At 38.3% G+C, this 19,281-nt stretch overlaps 1 protein-coding gene across 1 annotated transcript in view; it reads left to right on the forward strand.

Moving 5' to 3' along the window:
* Positions 1 to 15,993, forward strand: part of LOC131982706 (RNA binding protein fox-1 homolog 2-like) — a 63,643-nt gene extending 47,650 nt beyond the window's left edge. Inside the window, 6 exon segments of the mRNA XM_059347268.1 lie at positions 1,816 to 1,872; positions 2,199 to 2,346; positions 5,197 to 5,239; positions 10,091 to 10,194; positions 11,139 to 11,214; positions 12,631 to 15,993. Of these exon segments, the coding sequence (XP_059203251.1) occupies positions 1,816 to 1,872; positions 2,199 to 2,346; positions 5,197 to 5,239; positions 10,091 to 10,194; positions 11,139 to 11,214; positions 12,631 to 12,675 (473 nt within the window). The 3' untranslated portion in view covers positions 12,676 to 15,993.
* The last annotated feature ends 3,288 nt before the right edge of the window (positions 15,994 to 19,281 follow it).

Below are 19,281 nucleotides of genomic sequence, written 5' to 3' on the forward strand. Positions count from 1 at the left end.
ACATTTTAAATGTCCGGAAGAGCTCAGAAATAAAATGGTAAAATCATATTTTTGTTGTTTTTTTGTAAGTTGATATGAATGTCACAGTTAGTGGTAAATGATATCGTCTCATATCGATCGCTGGCCCCTGAATCAAAGTTGTACCGCGGCAGAATTTATGGTAATATTGTATGGTTTACCAATTAATCGATATAATATAGTGTCGTGATGAAACACACCATTTATACCCCTAGAGCCTGTTTACACCACAACGCTCTCGGGTGAAAATGTGTTGAAAATGCAGCAGTTAAGCAGAATTATCACAGATAATATAACAGAGCAGAGAAGGAGCATTCATTTCCTAGGGCAGTTTTTTCTATTTCTATTTCTATTTTGTGCTACTAGGAAGAGAAGTAGGAGAGGAGAGTGTCTACGCATGTGCGAGATCTTGGTGGTGTTGTGTGGCAGTACTTCACAGTACTACCTAGCCACCTGGTGTGCATACTACATCGAGTTTCACAGACTTCTGCGTCACCGTAGCCATTTAGATTTCCCCCTAAAGACACTCGTCTAAAGGCGGAAGAAAAAGTGAAAATGCAAAGCCACTTTTGCGTTTTCTGTCCAGATCGTCTCCTAAACATGGCCCTAGTCATGGGTTTACTGTCTCATGAAGTACCCTTTAATCCATACTGATAACACAAGTCCCCTTATTAAGCATTTCTACAAAGAACACAATTATTAAATGGTTTATAACGCACTATAATGTAGTTGCACATAGCTATTATAAATAGATAGCACATAGGGTTGCAACAGCGAAGCAGTGTTGCCAACTTAGGGACTTTGTTGCTATATATAGTGACTTTTCAGACCGCCTTAGCGACAATTTTTCAAAAAAGCGAATGGCGACAAAACCAGTGACTTTTTCTGGTGTTCTTGGAGACTTTTGGAGCTGCAGAGCCAGAGGGGATGTTAACCCCTTAGCGTCCAGTCTGCAAATTGCTAATAGGCTAACAGTTAGCTCTGTAGCAGTACAGTGTGTATGTGCTGCTGCTGCAGGAGGTGTTCACTTAGTGATCTCTGTTTGTTTACAACAAGCACCGGACACTCTGTACACACACTAAAAACTGTTCATATTGTTTGTTTAAAAGTAGTGCAATAAAAATACAGATGTTTTCCCTAACATGATGAATAATCGTGATTAATAATCGTGATTACAATATTGATCAAATTAATCGTGATTATTATTTTGGCCATAATCGTGCAGCCCTAATAGTAGTCACATAATGTATATTACGCTATTACAACTAAGTTTTACTGTAAAATGTTTATTTAATGTTTATAGACTGCATTATATAAATGCTAATAGGGGGGTTAAAATAAGGCCTTGCAAATGTTGCCCAGGTCACTCTACTCATGTGTACCATCTGTTTACATGCTAACGTACCGATACCAAACAGAAAGAGCAGCCAGAGCTCGGTCCAGTGTCTGAGCTGCTTCACCTCGTAGTGCCAGTGTGGCAGGTTCAGTTGATAACCACAGGAAGAGCTTTTAGTTAGTCTGAGAGAGAATCTGTCTTATTGAAACAAGATAGCGCTCTGCAGCCTTAATAGAAGCAGCTATTGCAATCAATTTTTAAACAAACGCTGCTCTGTGGTGCTCAACGATTGTCCCGTGTGTCGATGTGATTAAACTGGTCTTTAAGTACCGTATGAACTATGAATGCCAACACTAATGGTGTGGTGGAATGTGTGTTTAAAACGTGTAGAAAAAGTGCAGCAGGCGAAAACTCTTCTACTGCCTATATTAATATAAAGCCTCTTCCTCTGTGTGACTCAGCAGGGTGGAAATTGAGTCCAATGATGGGGGCCGTGTACGGACCAGAGATCTACGCAGGTAAGGCCCGTCTCCGTCTCCCTCGCCCACACTCAGATCTGTCGCTACTGCCCACTTTACATTTTAATCACATTCCAATCTTTAATTTATATTAATGCACTGCTTGCCCAGCATTTCTCCTCACTGACACTTTTATTGATATCAAGCCCTCAAGGCAGTAGTTCTCTCTTCTCTCTCTGTTCTCTTTAACTCATCCTGGTTCTTCTGGACTTTTCATTCACATTGTCTTTTTTTTTCCTGCCTCTATTATAATCTTTTCTCCTCTAAATCACCTGCTGTCTCTCCATCTTTTTTTTGTCTTCATCTCCTCGTCCTTCTCCCTTCAGTCCCAGGGTTTCCCTACCCTTCAGCAGCAGCAGCAGCCACCACAGCAGCAGCAGCGTTCCGTGGCGCCCACCTCCGGGGCCGGGGCCGACCCGTGTACAGCGCCGTGCGGGCTGCTGTGCCTCAGCCTGCCATCCCCACCTACCCCGGGTAAGAAGGACACACGGCTGGCTTATAAACCAGAGTTATTGAAGTTGCTGACTTCACATACTGGCTGGGGATGGGCATTGTAAGTAATTTACAGCTGCAAAAAAAGGTATGTGAACCCTTTGAAATGACCTAGTTTTCTGCATTAATTTGTCATAAAATGTGATCTGATCTGCATCTAAGTATAGACGAGCACAATGTGCTTAACCTAATACCACACAAACAATTACTTTTTCTACCTGCAATATGAGTGTTTCATGGATATATTCAATAAAGACATAAAATAATAAAAACACACTGTGTTTGTCTTTAATTGGGACTAAGATGCAGATCACATCACAGACAAATTAATGCAGAAAAAACTAGGTTATTTCAAAGGGTTCACATACTTTTTCTTGCAACTGTAAATATTCTAGTACTCGCAGAAAAAAAATATTTGACACGACTCAGGCAGAATTAATGTTCAGAGATGAGATATTGTAGTGTGACACGAGCTGTACCCAGATTTATTAAAGTAGTAAAATAAAATGTAGATTGAACTGAGACTGCAAACTTTTTAACTGCAACACATTACAGCTTCACTCCTTCAGTTCTTACTGGAGCTCTTACTAACTATAAAAAAAATGTCCCTGTATTGTTATTTTTTTTATTAATTTATTGTTTTTTATTGTGTTAAGAAATAATAAAAAATAAATAACAACCATACCTTCTACCATTAGTCCTTCACCCTTTCAATCAACTAATTTATTAATTCAATATTGTTATATACCACAATAAAATACTCAAATATTATTATGTTGTAGTATTGTATTTTTATATTATATTGTATGTGTCGGTCTCTAAAGTGAATTAATGACGATGAAAGTCAATTTGACGTGTTTTGACTAGGCCTGTCACGATAATTACTATATCGACTTATCATTCAATATAAAAAATGGACACGATTGTTGGGAAAAACTTGCATCTCGCTGGCAGCCATTCCTATGACGGTGTATTAATGCCAAGTATGAAAATAATAAAAGAATATGGACCCGGGGAGGGAGGTAGTAAAAACACTAGCCTATTTTTATGACTTTTAATCTCATAAATTTGCGACTTTTTTCTCAAAATATTACCCCCCTCCGTATTTTTTATTTTTTTTCATACTTGGCCTTAATATGCCGTCGTACATTCCAGCTGTTTATTTTTTATATTATATATATTATTATAGTATACAATATAATACTACCTCAGTACAGTTTTTGTTAACAGAGCCTGAGAGTCTATTTAATTTATCATTTTGATTGTAGTTTATTTATTTATTTCATTTTTTATTTAGGATATTTTATATTTATTTTCCACATATCAATTGCAACGTTAAACGTTCGTGAGAATTAAATGTTCATTGTTCTTAAAATGATACTATTGTTTATTGAATATTTTCTGAGAAAATATATCGTCCTAAAAATTGTGTTATCGTGACAGGCATACGTCCATTCATTCCACCCCTATTTCTTACCTTTCACAATAAAAGTCCTAAACATATACACTAAATTCACTCAGAACATTTGCTAAGAGTAACAATATTAGTTTTATTCATTGTATTCATGTTAGGTCATCATTGTTCAAGTTGTGTCATTTCATTCTAATAATGTAGCCATCGTTACCTTACACAGTAGCTTTGCATACTGTTATAGAGGCACATTGTGTAAGATATTGACACAAAAGAACGAACACTGCCTTTCAAATCAAGTACTCGACTACTCGTGCCCATCCCCGCTTGTAGCTGCCCCAGATCTGCAGTACGTGTTTTATGCAACACATTATATAAATAAAAGGTCAAGATCAACTGTTTTGTTTAGCGCCTGGTAAATCTATTGAGGAACACCTCATGAATACCATTTTCTGAATCAATTTCCCGATCCTATTTGACCAGCTCTCAGTTTAATACAGCTGTGCTCATACACTTCTCCCGCTCGCACATTATTCACACTTCACTCTCCCTCAGCCGTCCAACTGGCACATTGTCAGTCAGTTCACAAGCTATTCAGCCGAGTATGACACACTGATGGGATTGCACCATTCAAGGTTCATTTGAATAAACTCGCAGATACCACCATCAGCACATTTGCATAGACACACATACACGTAAACCCACATTATGCAGTTAAGCAGTCACCCTGCTCACACATTCGCTACAAATTATTCACGTTTACTGTGATGTTTTTCTGGCCCCTCAGTATGTGTACCGTGCATGTCGTTGCTGTGCTGTGATGATTGGCTAATGGGGTTGTGACTGCTTACGATATTCAGATCAAAGCGGGATTGATTGGTTAATGGCCTTGCGGCTGCTCATACGATGACGTTCAGATGAAGCTAAACAACATGAAATTGCAGGAAATACCCTCTCCATATCTGCTCCACTGAAAACTGCACTTCTCATTAAAGCAAATCCATTCAAAGCACCCCTTTTACTGCCTTGATTTTCTTGTAGCTGGGGAACAGTTGCACTTTACGGTTTCATTTCAGTGCCGTGGACTTAATCTATTAGCCCCATGAGTCTATTGTTTAATGTTTTCAGTGGTGGAGCTTAAATGGAAGCAGTATTTCCTCTGCATGCTGCATGGGTGTGAAATAACTACTTTTTTTCTCTCTCTCTCTCTCTCTTTCTCTCTCTCTCTCTCTCATCTCTCTCTCTTTCTTTCCTTCTCTTCCTGTACCATCTTTTGTCTTTGCTGTGTTGTGACCTTCATCCACTCTGGTTTTGGGACTGTGCACCACTCCGTTTGCACCCCCCCCTCCACCACACCTTTCCCTCCTGTGCCCTCCTTCCCTCTCTCTCTCTCTTCTTCCTCCCAATTCTTCCTCTCTCAGTGTGGTGTATCAGGATGGGTTTTACGGAGCTGCCGACTTATACGTAAGTAAACTCACCTCCCCACCAACACACCCTCTCTATCCCTCCCCTCACGCCTTTTCTCCTCTTTTTTTCTTTCCTCTGGGGGTGATTCTGCATGTGCGTCCAGCCATGCGCTGCACAGAGCTGCCTGCATAAAGGTGAATGATAACCGCCTGTGTTTTGCCTCAGGATTATTATTTTTTTTTACGGTGACAAAAAGTCCCCTATTATGCCCATTTGAACGCAGCAAAATGCATTGATTTATAAATAGCTGCGAAATTATAATGATCAGATGGAAGGGCCCTGAACACCCACTATAAAGGCTGCTCTGTGGGCGGATGTGGCAGCGTGCGTCAGTGTGTCTGAGCGTATGAACAAGTGTGTGTGTGTGTGTGTGTGTGTGTGTATCCAGGTTGACAACGGTTGTTTCTGTTCTCTCTATAGACTAGTGTTTCAGGACTCAGTCCTTAGTCCCAGATTGCCTCAGGTAGGGTCAACTCCACAGTGTGCATTGTTTTTTACTGTACTACCTCCTCTGATCACCTTCTGATCTGATCTGATCTGGAACATGTTGTCTTTTTAGTTGTTAAAACAAGATTACCACTGCTTTGAATTTTTTCTTTGTTTTTCTACTAACTCACTGAAACGTGCACTCTTTTCAATTGTGGGGACGGGGCTTTGTTTGTTTTTTACTACTAAATTGCTACTAAATTGTACCTCGTGTGCATTTTTTATTCCTACCAGTTTGTTCAAAAGAGGACCTGGTCTCTTTTGTGTGGTCGGCTACATTTTTAGAGGAACTCCTTATTTTGTTCTCTTGTCGGCTAAAAAAGGCAACACACCTACGTTTCACAGGCGTAAAAACAGGAAAAACTCTAGGGCTGTACTGAATTATTTATATTTGTAGTTTCTATTGAGGTTTTCAAATGTATTTCTTAATTTTCTGACATCATAACCCTAAAATTAATTTTTTTTAAAAACTTCAAACAGAATCCTGAATTTGAATATAGTGATTCATTCGTCTTTTTTTTTTTAATTCTGTGATAATATTAATGTCATTTATGTTGCTGTAAGATTGCTGCTAGGCCACCCTGTTAATTCTGGTGTTTGCAAACAGGGTTTTTTGACCACAGTGAAAATTTGGGTTTTGAAAAGCTAAATGCCAGCAATAATTGAGTAAAGCAGAATTTTATTAGATAAAACCATGATGTGATTTCTGAAAGTATTGCATCTACCTTTTAAACTTTAGAACACTGTAATGGAAATGTTTGGATCGTACAAGTCAGCAACAGACCTACACAGCCTATGAATAGTTTAATACAAATATAATATTACTGTAGCCTAATCTATAACCAGACAAATATGGGATTTTTGGGCTTGATACCGAAAAATTTACTGATTACCCATATTGTGGCAGATCTGAAGTGAAAATAGCTTTTCTATGTGGTTGTGCACCAATATGACTCTGCAGTTACTCAGAAGGCTGCTTTAAATTCATTAAAGAATATTTAACATTATAAAGTATTTACAGTGTACATAGTGTATTACATTGTCGACCCATTCTAGACATGAAAACTGAGAAAAAAACTAATAAAACTACAATAATTATATTAATAAGCATCAGGATCGTATGTTTAGAATCAGTTGCTTAAAGCTAATGTCCTTAATTATAACTGTATTACTTTAAGCCTTAATTTAAATTAAACAGGTGAGTTACTTTAAATGCACACCCTTCACAGCTGTCATTAACAGAGACATTAGCTCCTAGATGCCAAAACTATTTTCAGTACCGGGCTTTAAACATGTTTATTTCTGCTGTAAAGGTTGAGCATTTTAACATGGTGGTCTATGAGGATTGACTCCCTTTTGGAGCCAGCCTCTAGTGGCCAGCCAAGGAACTGCAGTCTTGCAGGTTTTATCTTTATATTCTTTTTGATTTGATTAGCTTTTTAAGATTGATGATTTAACATTGAAGCTTTGAGGCTTTGAACTTTTCTGTACAGCCCTATGAAAACACAAATTGTCATATTTTGAAATTGGATGATGGTTTATACAAAACTAAAGGTTTCTTGCATCATTTTTGTTAAAGTTTTACCATTTTGCAGAAAGGGTCCGGTCAGTGTTAGCCTTGGATGTGAGATACTTCCTAAAGTTGAAACAGAGAACATGGTCTCTTCCTGAATTAACCACCCGCCCCGCCCCAGGATGGCAACTGAAGCATGTGCTGATCAGCTGCTGCATGCAGACATACTGTACTACTGTCCCTCCACTCACCCAGAAAGCCTTGCTCTCTCTCTCTCTCTCTCTCTCTCTCTCTCTCTCTCTCTCTCTCTCTCTCTCTCTCTCTCTCTCTCTCTCTCTCTCTCTCTCTCTCTCTCTCTCTCCTCTCTCTCTCTCTCTCTCTCTCTCCTCTCTCTCTCTCTCTCTCTCTCCTCTCTCTCTCTCTCTCTCTCTCTCTCTCTCTAATAACCCCGTTCTCTCTATCCCGCCCCTCCGTCTGCGCCCTGCAGGCGTCTCGGAGAATGCCGGGGCGTTTCTGTTGTGCTTTGCTGTGCTCTGTTCTGATCAGGTCCAAATGCAGTGGTGTTGTGCTGTTTGTTTGTTTGTTTGTTTGTTTGGGTTTTTTTGACTAGGTTTGAACTTTAATTTGGGTCATGCATGCAGTCTCAGTGCGAGGAGATGATTTTTAGTCAGCATAGGCTTGTGTGGGTGTGTTTGTGTGTGCGATTATTTTTCCATCTTCCTCTCTTTTTTTTCCTGTCTATTGAATTCATGTGAAAGAACACTAATAATAATAATAATAATAATAATAACAAATGCAGTTTTTGTCATGAATGTGTCTCCACTAGAACTTCTTTAGTATTCTCAAACTGTAGGCGTCCTCTTGACGTGTCTGATCATTATTTGAAATCGTCCTGAAGAGATGATGACTTTTCTATATGGCCTCAACTGCTTGAACATTTTGTCTTCCACTGTTTTACCCCCCCCCCCCCCCCCCCCCCATCCTCCTCTCCCATAGTGGTGATAATACAATCTAACTCAACCTCGACAGTCCAATTTTCTCTCTCTGTCTCACTGATAAAGCACTCCTGTCCAACACCACACCACCTCCGCCTCTCCCCATACAGGAATGCAATATACTGACACACACTCTGTTTCAGTTGTGAATGTATATATATCTCTACATATCTATTTATGATGGATAGGTTTGTGCATAAGTCCAAAAAAGTTGTGACACTGTCCGAAACATAAATAATAATAGAGTTTAATCATTTGCTAATACTTTTAAACTTCTATTAAATTAAAAGATACTATGTATATATTATATAATGTTTAACCTATTAAACTTTATTGTTTATTGTAAGTATACACTCTGAACTGGATGCCTGCAACATGCTCCGAAGAAGTTGGGACAGTGATGGTTTACCACTGTGTTACATCACCTTTTCTTCCTCGCTTGATAGACGAGTTCAGTAGCTCAACAGGCAAACATTTCCCACAGGAGACTGCTCTGGACTGCAGCCTGGCCAGTCTAGTAGCTGCACTCTCTTCATTTAAAGCCAAGCTGCTGTAACACGTGCATGCTGTCCACAATGTGTCTCAGCATTGACTCGCTGAGATAATCAGGGACGTCCCTGTAAAAGATGTCTGACAAGCAAATGTTGCTCCAAAACCTGTACGCACCTTTCAGCTTTAATGCTGCCTTCACAGATGTACAAGTTACCCATGATGCCACAGGCACTAATGCTTGTAAACAACAGAGCCTTTGGAGTTTGCCCCTTTTTATACCCAGTCATAATGCTCTCACCTATTATTACTAAACAACCTGTTTACCTGTGGAATGTTCCAAACAGCTGCTGCTGCTGTTGTTGTTGTTGTTGTTTTGAGCGTTCCACAGTTTTTCCAATCTTTTGTTGCCCCTGCCCCAACTTTTTTTAAATGTGTTGCTGGCATCAAATTCATAAACAACATATATTCACAAAAGTCAGTTTAGTTTGTGCAGTTTTCAATTAAATATATGTAAAAACTATTGGCAAATTCTAGTTTTACTCAGTCGCAACTTTTTTTTAAATGGGAGTTGCACATATAAATGTTAAAATTAAAGTTATATTTTACTGAATACAACGAAATATTATAGTATTTTTAAAATTATGATGTACTTTGTGTTTTTCTCCAATTCTACCTTTATGTGCATCAAATATAAGGACACAGTAGGGCTGGGCGATATATCGATATAAAAGATGTATCGATATATTTTTAAATGTGATATGAAATTAGACCATATCGCATATATCAATTTAGTTTTAAAAAAATCTTTCTTTATATATAAATGCTGCCCTTTCTAGGGTTTGTCATATTTAGTTATTTTGTAATGTTTGTTATTCTTTTCCCATATAAATATATAATTATTGCAGAAAAAGGGCTATTATAGGCTATTTTTATCTAAGATATTTTTTTATTTAAATGTGCAGTTTATGGAGCTTTGATTTTTTTAAAAAGGTGCTGTTATACAGTATTTATATTTTACTTAAACGGTTTTAATAAAACTACTTGTGACATGTCATATTTGACTTTGACTGAACATTTGCTCTCACTTTGCCATAAAACTATCAGGATATATATCGTATATCGATATTCAGCCTAAATATATCGGGATATGACTTTGGTCCATATCGCCCAGCCCTAAGATGCAGTAATCATGTGTAATATTGATAGAATTTATATAAATAGATAACATTTATTAGAATGAAATGTCAGTATATTGTGTTTCTCTGTGGCTCCCCTCTGCCCCACCCAGTGACACACCTTAGCCCAGGTGTCTCCTCCTCAGAGGCCCATGAGTGAGTTCTGTCTGTGTGTGTGTGTGTCTAGGGAGGCTACCCTGCTGCTGCTGCCGCCGCCGCCGCTGCCTATCGCTACGCCCAGCCTGCGGCTGTAACCGGGGCAACCGCCGCAGCTGCCGCCTACAGCGACAGGTGAGGTCACACACACACCTGAGTGAACAACAGAGGTGTGAACATGGTGTGTGGCGTCAGGAATCAATCGCAGCACAGATACGAGGCGGTGGCTGAGATTATCTGAAGAGGATCTGAGACCTCGGGGTTAATACATTACACCGTGGTTCTTTGATAGCAGAGACACAATGCTGCTAATGGAATTATGGGATGTATGGGCACATTAATGTTTTATAATACTCTACTAATGGGTGGATAAGATGAGAGAGAAAGCCTGAAAGACTTGGAGCGTGAAATGTAATGCAGTGTAACATTTACCTGAATGGCAACATGGAGCAAAATCTTTGTTATTGAATGGTTATTTTTATGCCAATATAAAAATATAAGACTCAAGATACAGATACATAGATACATACATAGATACATAGATACACAGATATAGAAGACAGAATAAAGAATATAAACAATAACACACATACGTACATTTCTGCTATTTGGCATTTATTATTAATATATATTTTTGTGTTTGTTTTCCTGAGAGTACTTTGCATTTTTACAGATATTGCACATTAGAGAAATATATTTTAGCATGTTAAATAGGTTAAATATGTTGTTGCAAGTAGTAGTATGAACATCAATGAATACATGTTTTTAAATATATGCAGAGATATACACAGTATAGTATAAGTGGTATATGATATATACCATATAGAAAAAATACAGAAGGCCTAATATAGGCTTAATGTGGTCAGATGTAAACAGAAATAGGGCAAATAAATAAACCAGTAAATTGACCTGATGGAACAAACACCTTAACCTTTGTTCCTTTATATATTCAGGATAGTTGAAGCCACTCTTTTTGATCAAAACTCATAAATCAGTCAGAACCTCCACAGGGCATCTTTTAATAATGACTTTTTTAACTCAAGTGTGTAATGTTTTGTGTGTTGTGTTTGTGTTGCTAGTTACGGCCGGGTGTACACTACAGATCCCTACCACGCTTTGACTCCAGCTGCTGCTGCTTACGGAGTGGGAGCCATGGTGAGAAAACAAGTAGCAAGGAACATAAATGAGTTGTAGTTTTAAACAAGGAAACCCTCTGGGATCACTACAGACATTTTCCACCATATTTGTCATTTTGCACTTTTGTTTTGGCAATAATTTTGGCTGTGATTCTGCAATTTGAGGCCATTAAAGCAAAAAAAATGTCCCCTTCTAAAAAATACTGTCAAAACTTTACAGATTTTTTACATTTACTTTTTTCTGCATGAACCTCTTAAACAACTTCCGCCCTGCTAAAAACTACCAAACATTCAAAGATTTCTTGGTAGTGGACATTTTTGGCTTTAATGTCCTTATAGGGTAGTAAATTTTGAATCTGACACTACACAAAAAGATTTATTAAATGGAAAATAACTATATTTTTGTGTGTTTTTTCCCCCCATAAAAAACATCAGTGACATTGTGTAATCAAATTGGCATTTGAATGGTTAAAACATTTAGTAGTTTTGAGCAGGGTGGAAGTTGTTTAAAAGGCTTATGCAGGAGAAAAAATAGGTAAAATTATTAATCTGTAAAGTTTTTATGGAGGTGGACATTTTCAGCCTTAAGGGCCTGAAAGGGGAGTACATTTTAAATCTGACATAACACAAAAACTAAAAGTGCAACAAAAAAATATATTTTGTTCTTAATCTTTAACATATCCAAGACTGTGATAAAAACAAATGCCCCAGCCAAAAAATATTTATTATACTGAAAATAATTTTTAAAAATTGTTTGCTTGTTTTCATAGAAAAACATCAGTGACATCATGTACTCAAACTGGCATTTGAAGGGTTAAAAAGGCAAAAATGTTTAAACATTTGGTAGTTTTGAGCAGGGCAGAAGTTTTTTTAGAGGTTTATGCATATAGAAAAAATGATTAATCTGTAAAGTTAAAGTGTTTTTGGAAGTGGATATTTTCAGCCTTAAGGGCCTGAAAGGGTAGTGCACTTCAAATCTGACACTACACAAAAACTAAAAATGCATCAAAATCAATTTTGTTCTTAATCTTTAACATATCCAAGGCTCTGATAAAAGCCAAAGCCCCAGCCAAACATGATTTATTAAATGGAAAATAACTACATTTTTGTGTTTTTTTTTCCATAAATAAACATCAGTGACATTGGTTAATCAAACTGGCATTTAAAGGGTTAAAATCCTCAAGATCATTGAATGTTTGGTAGTTTTGAGCAGGGCGGAAGTTGTTTAAGAGGTTTATGAAGAAAAAAGTGGGGAAAAAAATGAATCTGTAAAGTTTTTATAGTATTTTTTAGATTTATACATACAAAGTATTTTTTGGCCTTAAAGGGTAGTGAATGAACGTGGTCCCAGAGGGTAAATGATCTTTATTAACAGAGGGCTGCTCATTGTTGAGTTTATAAAAACTGATGACTGTGTTCCCTCTGTCTCTTTCAGGCCAGTTTATACCGGGCAGGATACAGTAGGTTTGCTCCGTACTAAAACCACAAATCACACCAGAGGAATTTTCACATCGCTCCAAAAACCCTTTTTCAAGCTCTTTGTTTGGCAGCAGCTCCCCTCCATCTTTTCTGCAGGCGGACTATAGTGACAACTCATGTGTTTTTGTTTTTCCTTTTCTTTTCTTCCCGTTTTTTTTTTTTTTTTTTTTTTGTGGTGGCGAGAGAGGTCATTTGCCACATCATCAACTCAAACTCTGTTTCTGTACTCTTCTGTCTGCCGCCGACACGGAAACAATGACAAAACTGCCACATAACAAGCCGGCGCCTGCTACCTTTGAACTACGGGGGCACAATTTAGGACGTTTTTTAAAAAGAAACACTACAGGAGCTGGAAGGAGAGAGAGACTGGCTGTTTCCTGTGTGATCCTGCACACATTTTCCCCCTCTTCAAGTATATCCACTGCCCTATTCTCACCTATATACACACACTTTCATTGAACACCAAGTATACCGTTTCCTCTCCTTTAGTGTCGGCCTGCACAGAATGATGCCGCAGCACAGCGTTACTACGAACGGTACTTCTGTTTTTAAACACTACATTAAAGCCCTCTGGTTTAGCATCGTGGTATAATAATGAAACTGCTTGATACAGAAGATGTAGGAATTCTTTCTTGTTGTTTTGTAAAGCTGGAATACGGGACATTCAGCCGGAGGGAATTGGGAGCATCTGACTGACAGAAACCACTGTTTTCCTGGTAACACGGCATGGGAAAAAAATATTTTTTTTTGTCTAACATTTCACTACTTCCCCTGAGGAAACACAAGAAAAAAAAGAATCTCAAAAAAAAAAGAAAATGACAAAGAAAAAACAAGTGACTTTTTTTTCTGCATTACCTCAGTTTTTCTGTTTTAGTTTCGCTGCCATCGATAAGAAGTTGCATAGAAATGTCATTATATATAACGTGTCAGACAGAGCCATTCACTTGTCCTTATTGCTGGTCTTCACATTTATTACTGTAACTGCAACACTAAGTGGGGACGTGGCATCAGTTTGACCCTGGATGATGTCCGTTTTTGATCCGAGGCTCGCCCCTTTTCCTAAAAACTCTCCTAAATCCGTAAAGACATTCCAGCTGCAGCGGGTCAGACGGCCAAAGAAACCCACCATACACAAAATGAACTAGATTTAGCTGATTTTCTGAAGCTGGAACACCCACACAGGGAAGTAAATCTTCTGCCAGTCAGCCAAATGGGAATCCCTCCTGGCCCAACGGAGATATTTCTGCCTACAGGCTCCAGGCAGCGCTGCTCTGATCCCAACTCAGCAGAAACAACGCTAGATCCCAACAGAACAGCCCAGATTAGAATAGATTTAAAACAGAAAGAGATTGCAGTCATGTAATGGAGTCGTGAAGTAATAAGAATTTATAAGTTTTCCTATTTATATTCATCATTTTTAATGTGATATCACGTCATTTTGTAATTTTAAATCCTTCATCATGCTCTCTGGGATTGTTCGCTCCGGATACTTTTAAAGTTCTCTTCGCCACTCGGTGTCACAAACTGACTGGCAGCCAGACAATTTATAGACCAAGTCTGTCCTGTATGTATCACATCTCCATATACTCTCACTATGTTGTTATTGCTATTATTTGCCTTTTTTTGGTTCCAAAGATTTTCTGAAGAAAGCACATTTTTGGTCCTGATGTATTTCTTAGTTTTGTGGTTGTTTTTTTGCCTTTATTTTGTTGTTTTTTTAATGTGTGTGTTTGAAGCTGTATCTTTCAGTACAGTGTTGAAAAGCACCCTGGGAAATGTCATCCAAGCAGCAACTACAACAAAAAAAAAAAGGTTGCAGCAGTTTTGGGAATTCTGACCCCGTAAAAACAATCCAGTCCACACATTTATTTATCAGCTTTTTTTTTTTTTTTTGTTAGTTAAAATGTTGTCAATGCAGAGGCTGCAGACAAGGGAAATCATGCAGACGGAGTCATGAGGGACACGCAGAAAGACAGAGCAGATATTATGAATTAAATTTGCCATTAGGGCCAAATTACAGGCAAAGTAAATGGAGGGAAACGTCCACACAATGTCAAGCGCCCCGTGGACCCAGCGGCGGCAGCCACCTTTTGAACAATGAAACAATGCGTGGGTGGTTAGCAGAGGGACGTTGTGGCTGTGGAGGTGAAGGTGAGGAGCTGAGCCATTCATCATTAGCTGACAGGATAACAACGTCCCCTGCTGTCCTTTTCTTTTTTTGTAATTTTTTCTCAGTGCGCTCAGGGTGGGGCGGACAGCACGAGGAGGGGTGTGATGTTGTTTTTGTATGATTGTGAAAACTGTGTGCAGTAGGTCCAATGAGTATTTTTGACGCGCATTACCTCTTTTTTTTGTCTTTTATTATTCCTTACAAGTATTATCAGAAGTGTTGCTATGCATGCTTTTGTGAGAGAGGAAAGAATCTTTTTCATTTGTGCATGAATTCAAATCATAGTGCTGGAGGAGGGAGAAGAGGAGGAGGAGGAGGAGGATGGAGGTGTTTACAGAGGAGCTGTGTGATGGGAGGCGACAGGAGCGATGTCAGTGAAGAGGGTCCGGTAGAAAGTGTCTCTGGGTGGGGGAGGAGGAGGAGGAGAAGTGGCCCCGCAGTCGCTTTATGGAAGCCGATTGGGTCCACTTTAATAATCTGGGTTATCGCTGCTCTGTGCCTCTGGTTGCCGTGGTAATCACCAGCCGTATCAGATGCATAAAGTTTAATTTGGTGTGTCGAGACCCCCTGTGGTTTTCTTTTATAATGAAAATAAAACAATAACGACAGAAGCCCACGAAACGATAATTAAAAAAACCCAGATCTGGTAGATGAGGCTGGTGATGTGGCTGCAGCTGCTCCTCCTGCAGCACCTCCACCTCCCTCATCCTTCACATGGAGGAGGTGTAGTGGCTGTGGAGCAGTGCGGTGCAGCTGCAGTGACTCCTGCGGGTGGCTCTGCCTGTTTTCCTCTCTTCTAATTGGAGTGAATCTTACTGGGAAGGCTGCAGAAGCGAGCGTAGAGGTGTGCTGGAACACGAGTCCTCCTCAGACGCTGACCCCGACCGACTCCCTGCACTGTGCCCGAGTCAACCCAGTGGGAGTTTGTTTGTTTTTTTGTACAGGGATTTCATAAATGAGTTTGAATTGCATGTGGATTTTTTTTTAATGTCACATGCATTTAAAAGCTCATTTATCCAAGTGATTTTTTTTTCAATAAGTGACATGTATTTTCTCACAATGTTTTATTTTGCCATCCTTGTGTCTGCCTTCTGTTTATTCTCTTCATTATTATTGAATGTATATAATAAATAAACTGTTTGGTTTTTATACTGGTCTGTGAACACTTATTACGAAGGGATGGAATATTTATTTACATTTCCGGAAAAACTTTCACAGGAATTATTTGAATTTTTGCACAATTTCAACTCAAAAAGAGCACATTTTAATATTGAACTTATTTGGGTGGAAATACAATTGCCAGCATCCCAGTAGAAATCCTTTAATGGGATAGTGGCATTTTGGGAAATGCATATTTATCCTGCTTTTAATTAATACTTATTTATAGTGTTTTCAAGGTTAGAAATAGGCTTAAATTTGAATATACTTCTTGGAAAAAAATGCTTATTTTTCAACATAATCTATCTAGTGTTTCATCTTTCCATCATGGTGATGTAAACCAAAACTCTTAATGTTTGAAAGGAAACAATCCTGGCGTCATATTTGTTTGTCTCCTGGTGTCTCACACAGTGTGGAGCAAACTCTGCAAAAAAGGTGTGTCTAAAAAGTCAATATTTCTTAAATTAAGATTATTCAATCTAGAAATAAGCATGTTGTACACTTAAAATAAGAAATTAACTCTTAAAACAAGATCAATTAAAGCTGCAAAATTTAAGATTTAGAAGTGTTAGATAATTTACCTTGTTTTAAGAGTAAATTTCTCATTTTAAGTGTCAACATGCCTAACTTTGACATTATGCCAGTGTTCACATTGAAGGCAGCTAGCCAACTTATGTACCTGTTCAACAGGTGGATTTTTATATTGCTATTGGAAGAGGATTAGGGCCAGGTAGGAAGAGAAAATAATGAGAGGAGGGGGGAAAAAGTTAATTATGTACTTTAAGAATAAAGTCACCTTTTGTGTATGACAAAGTAGAATGCAAGCTACAACCTGATTTTCTACAATATGTCTAAAAAAATCACATAAATTACATAAAAGCAGATTTTCCCAAAACAGTTGTGGTAAGCTACTACCAAGAATAGCTGCAAGAAGTGCAGGTTTTTTTAGAACTACTACATCCTTAAATATGGTGGTTATTGCTCATTTTATGACACTGATGAAAACCAGGTTGTAGCTTTTAACTGTTCGGTTAGAAAACAATGTTCCTCTGATGACTTATAGACTCTTTTCCAACTTTACCAAACACAAAAAGTTGATTTTATTCTCCCTATTTCGACTTTTTTTTCTCTGAATCATATTTCAACTTTATTCTGGACCTTTCGACTTTTTTTCTTGAATTGCATAATGACATTTTTTTTCACCTACCTGGGCCCAATCCTCTTTCCTATAATAAGAACTTGGTCGCAAATGAAAATATAAAATGGTTTTGGAGAGTAGCCTGATAAGTCCTCTGTTGATCCCTTTCTCTGGAAGTATTAAAGGTGCAAAATACAATTCAGCAATCCCCAGGTCATTAAATACTGATACTTTGGTTCTTTGAGTTGGTAAGTCTCATTCCAAGGTTGTCAGATGTTTGACCACCTGGGAATAAAACAAAACAATCAACGATCTTTCTCCAGAAACACATACTGCACCTTTAAATGATCAAAACATGCAATCTAAATTAACACGAACAGCTGGTAAAATAAATTGCAACATGTATTGATTGCTCTGGGTATAACTGAGTTCTGCAAACTAAGTAACAGTATAAAATAATTTAGAATTTCTGCATCAGGAACAGTAGTGTTCAATATATTAGCAGTCCAATGTGACTAACCAGATAAATCCAGGTTTTTAGTATATTTTTTATTGCTACATGGCAAACAAGGTACCAGTAGGTGCAGTAGATTCTCAGAAAACCAACAAGACCCAGCATTCGTGATATGCACGCTCTTAAGGCTGTGACATTGGGCAATTAGTTGAAAGGGGTGTGTTCAAAAAAATAGCAGTGTCTGCCGTTGACTTTACAAACTCAAAACTATTTTGTATAAACTTTTTTGTTTCTAGGATTTAGCAATCCTGTGAATCACTAAACTAATATTTAGTTGTGTGACCACAGTTTTTTTATAACTGCTTCATATCTGTGTGGCATGGAGTCAACCAACTTGTGGCACCTTTCAGCTGTTATTCCACTCCAAGATTCTTTATCAACATTCCACAATTCATTTACATTTCTTGGTTTTGCTTCAGAAACAGCATTTTTGATGTCACCCCACAAGTTCTCAATTGGATTAAGGTCCACTCCATAACATCAGTGTTGTTGGTTTGAAACCAAGATTTTGCTGGTTTACTAGTGTGTTTGGGCTCATTGTCTTGTTGAAACACCCATTTCAAGGGCATGTCCTCTTCAGCATAAGGCAACATGACCTTCAAGTATTTAGACATATGCAAACTGATCCATGATCCCTGGTATGAGATAATAGGCCCAACACCATAGTAGGAGAAACATGCCCATATCATGATGCTTCACTGTCTTCACTGTGTACTGTGGCTTGAATTCAGAGTTTGGGGCTCGTCTCTCAAACTGTCTGTGGCCCTTGGACCCAAAAAGAACAATTTGACTCTCATCAGTCCACAAAATGTTCCTCCATTTCTCTTTAGGCCAGTTGATGTGTTCTATGGCAGATTGTAACCTCTTCTCCACATGCCTTTTTTTAACAGAGGGACTTTGCGGGGGATTCTTGTAAATAGATAAGCTTCACACAGACGTCTTCTAACTGTCACAGCACTTCCAGGTAACTCCAGACTGTCTTTGATCATCCTGGAGCTGATCATTGACTGAGCCTTTGTCATTCTGCTTATTCTTCTATCCAGTTTGATGGTTGTCTTCCGTTTTCTGCCACGTGTCTCTGGTTTTGCTCTCCATTTTAAAGCATTGGAGATCATTTTACATTTCACATTGAATGTATTTGACAACGTAATGGGTTTATTTAGTAAAATAATGGATAGAAACTAGAAAATAACCCCTTTATATTTCAGTTTTATTCACATTAATACCCCATATGTTCCCATGGAAAGTTTACAGCTTGAATATTTGTTGGATTTTGCAACCCTGCCTACTACTTCAGCTTTTTCAGGTGTAGCATTGTGCTCCAAAGCACTCATATAAAGCTTATCAGGGGGTGATAGAGCACACTGCCAGATATGTGTCTGGTAACCATTATGGCATTTCCTTCCCACGATTGTGCAAGTCTTATCATTTTCTTTCCACTGTTTGGCTGGAAGGAGGTTATCCAATCAGGAGAAAGCACGCTTTGAATAGACACCCAGAGGAGATAAAAGCTGTTTGTGATTAAACACTGTATAGGAGGTGAGAGGACTGTTGCAACCTTTTGATTAACCGCGAGTCACTTCTCACACTGAGCACAAACTCTTCCTCCTCAACAGCCGCTGTGACT

This window comes from Centropristis striata, chromosome 13 (genome assembly GCF_030273125.1).
Source record: "Centropristis striata isolate RG_2023a ecotype Rhode Island chromosome 13, C.striata_1.0, whole genome shotgun sequence".
NCBI classification, from domain to species: Eukaryota; Metazoa; Chordata; class Actinopteri; order Perciformes; family Serranidae; genus Centropristis; species Centropristis striata.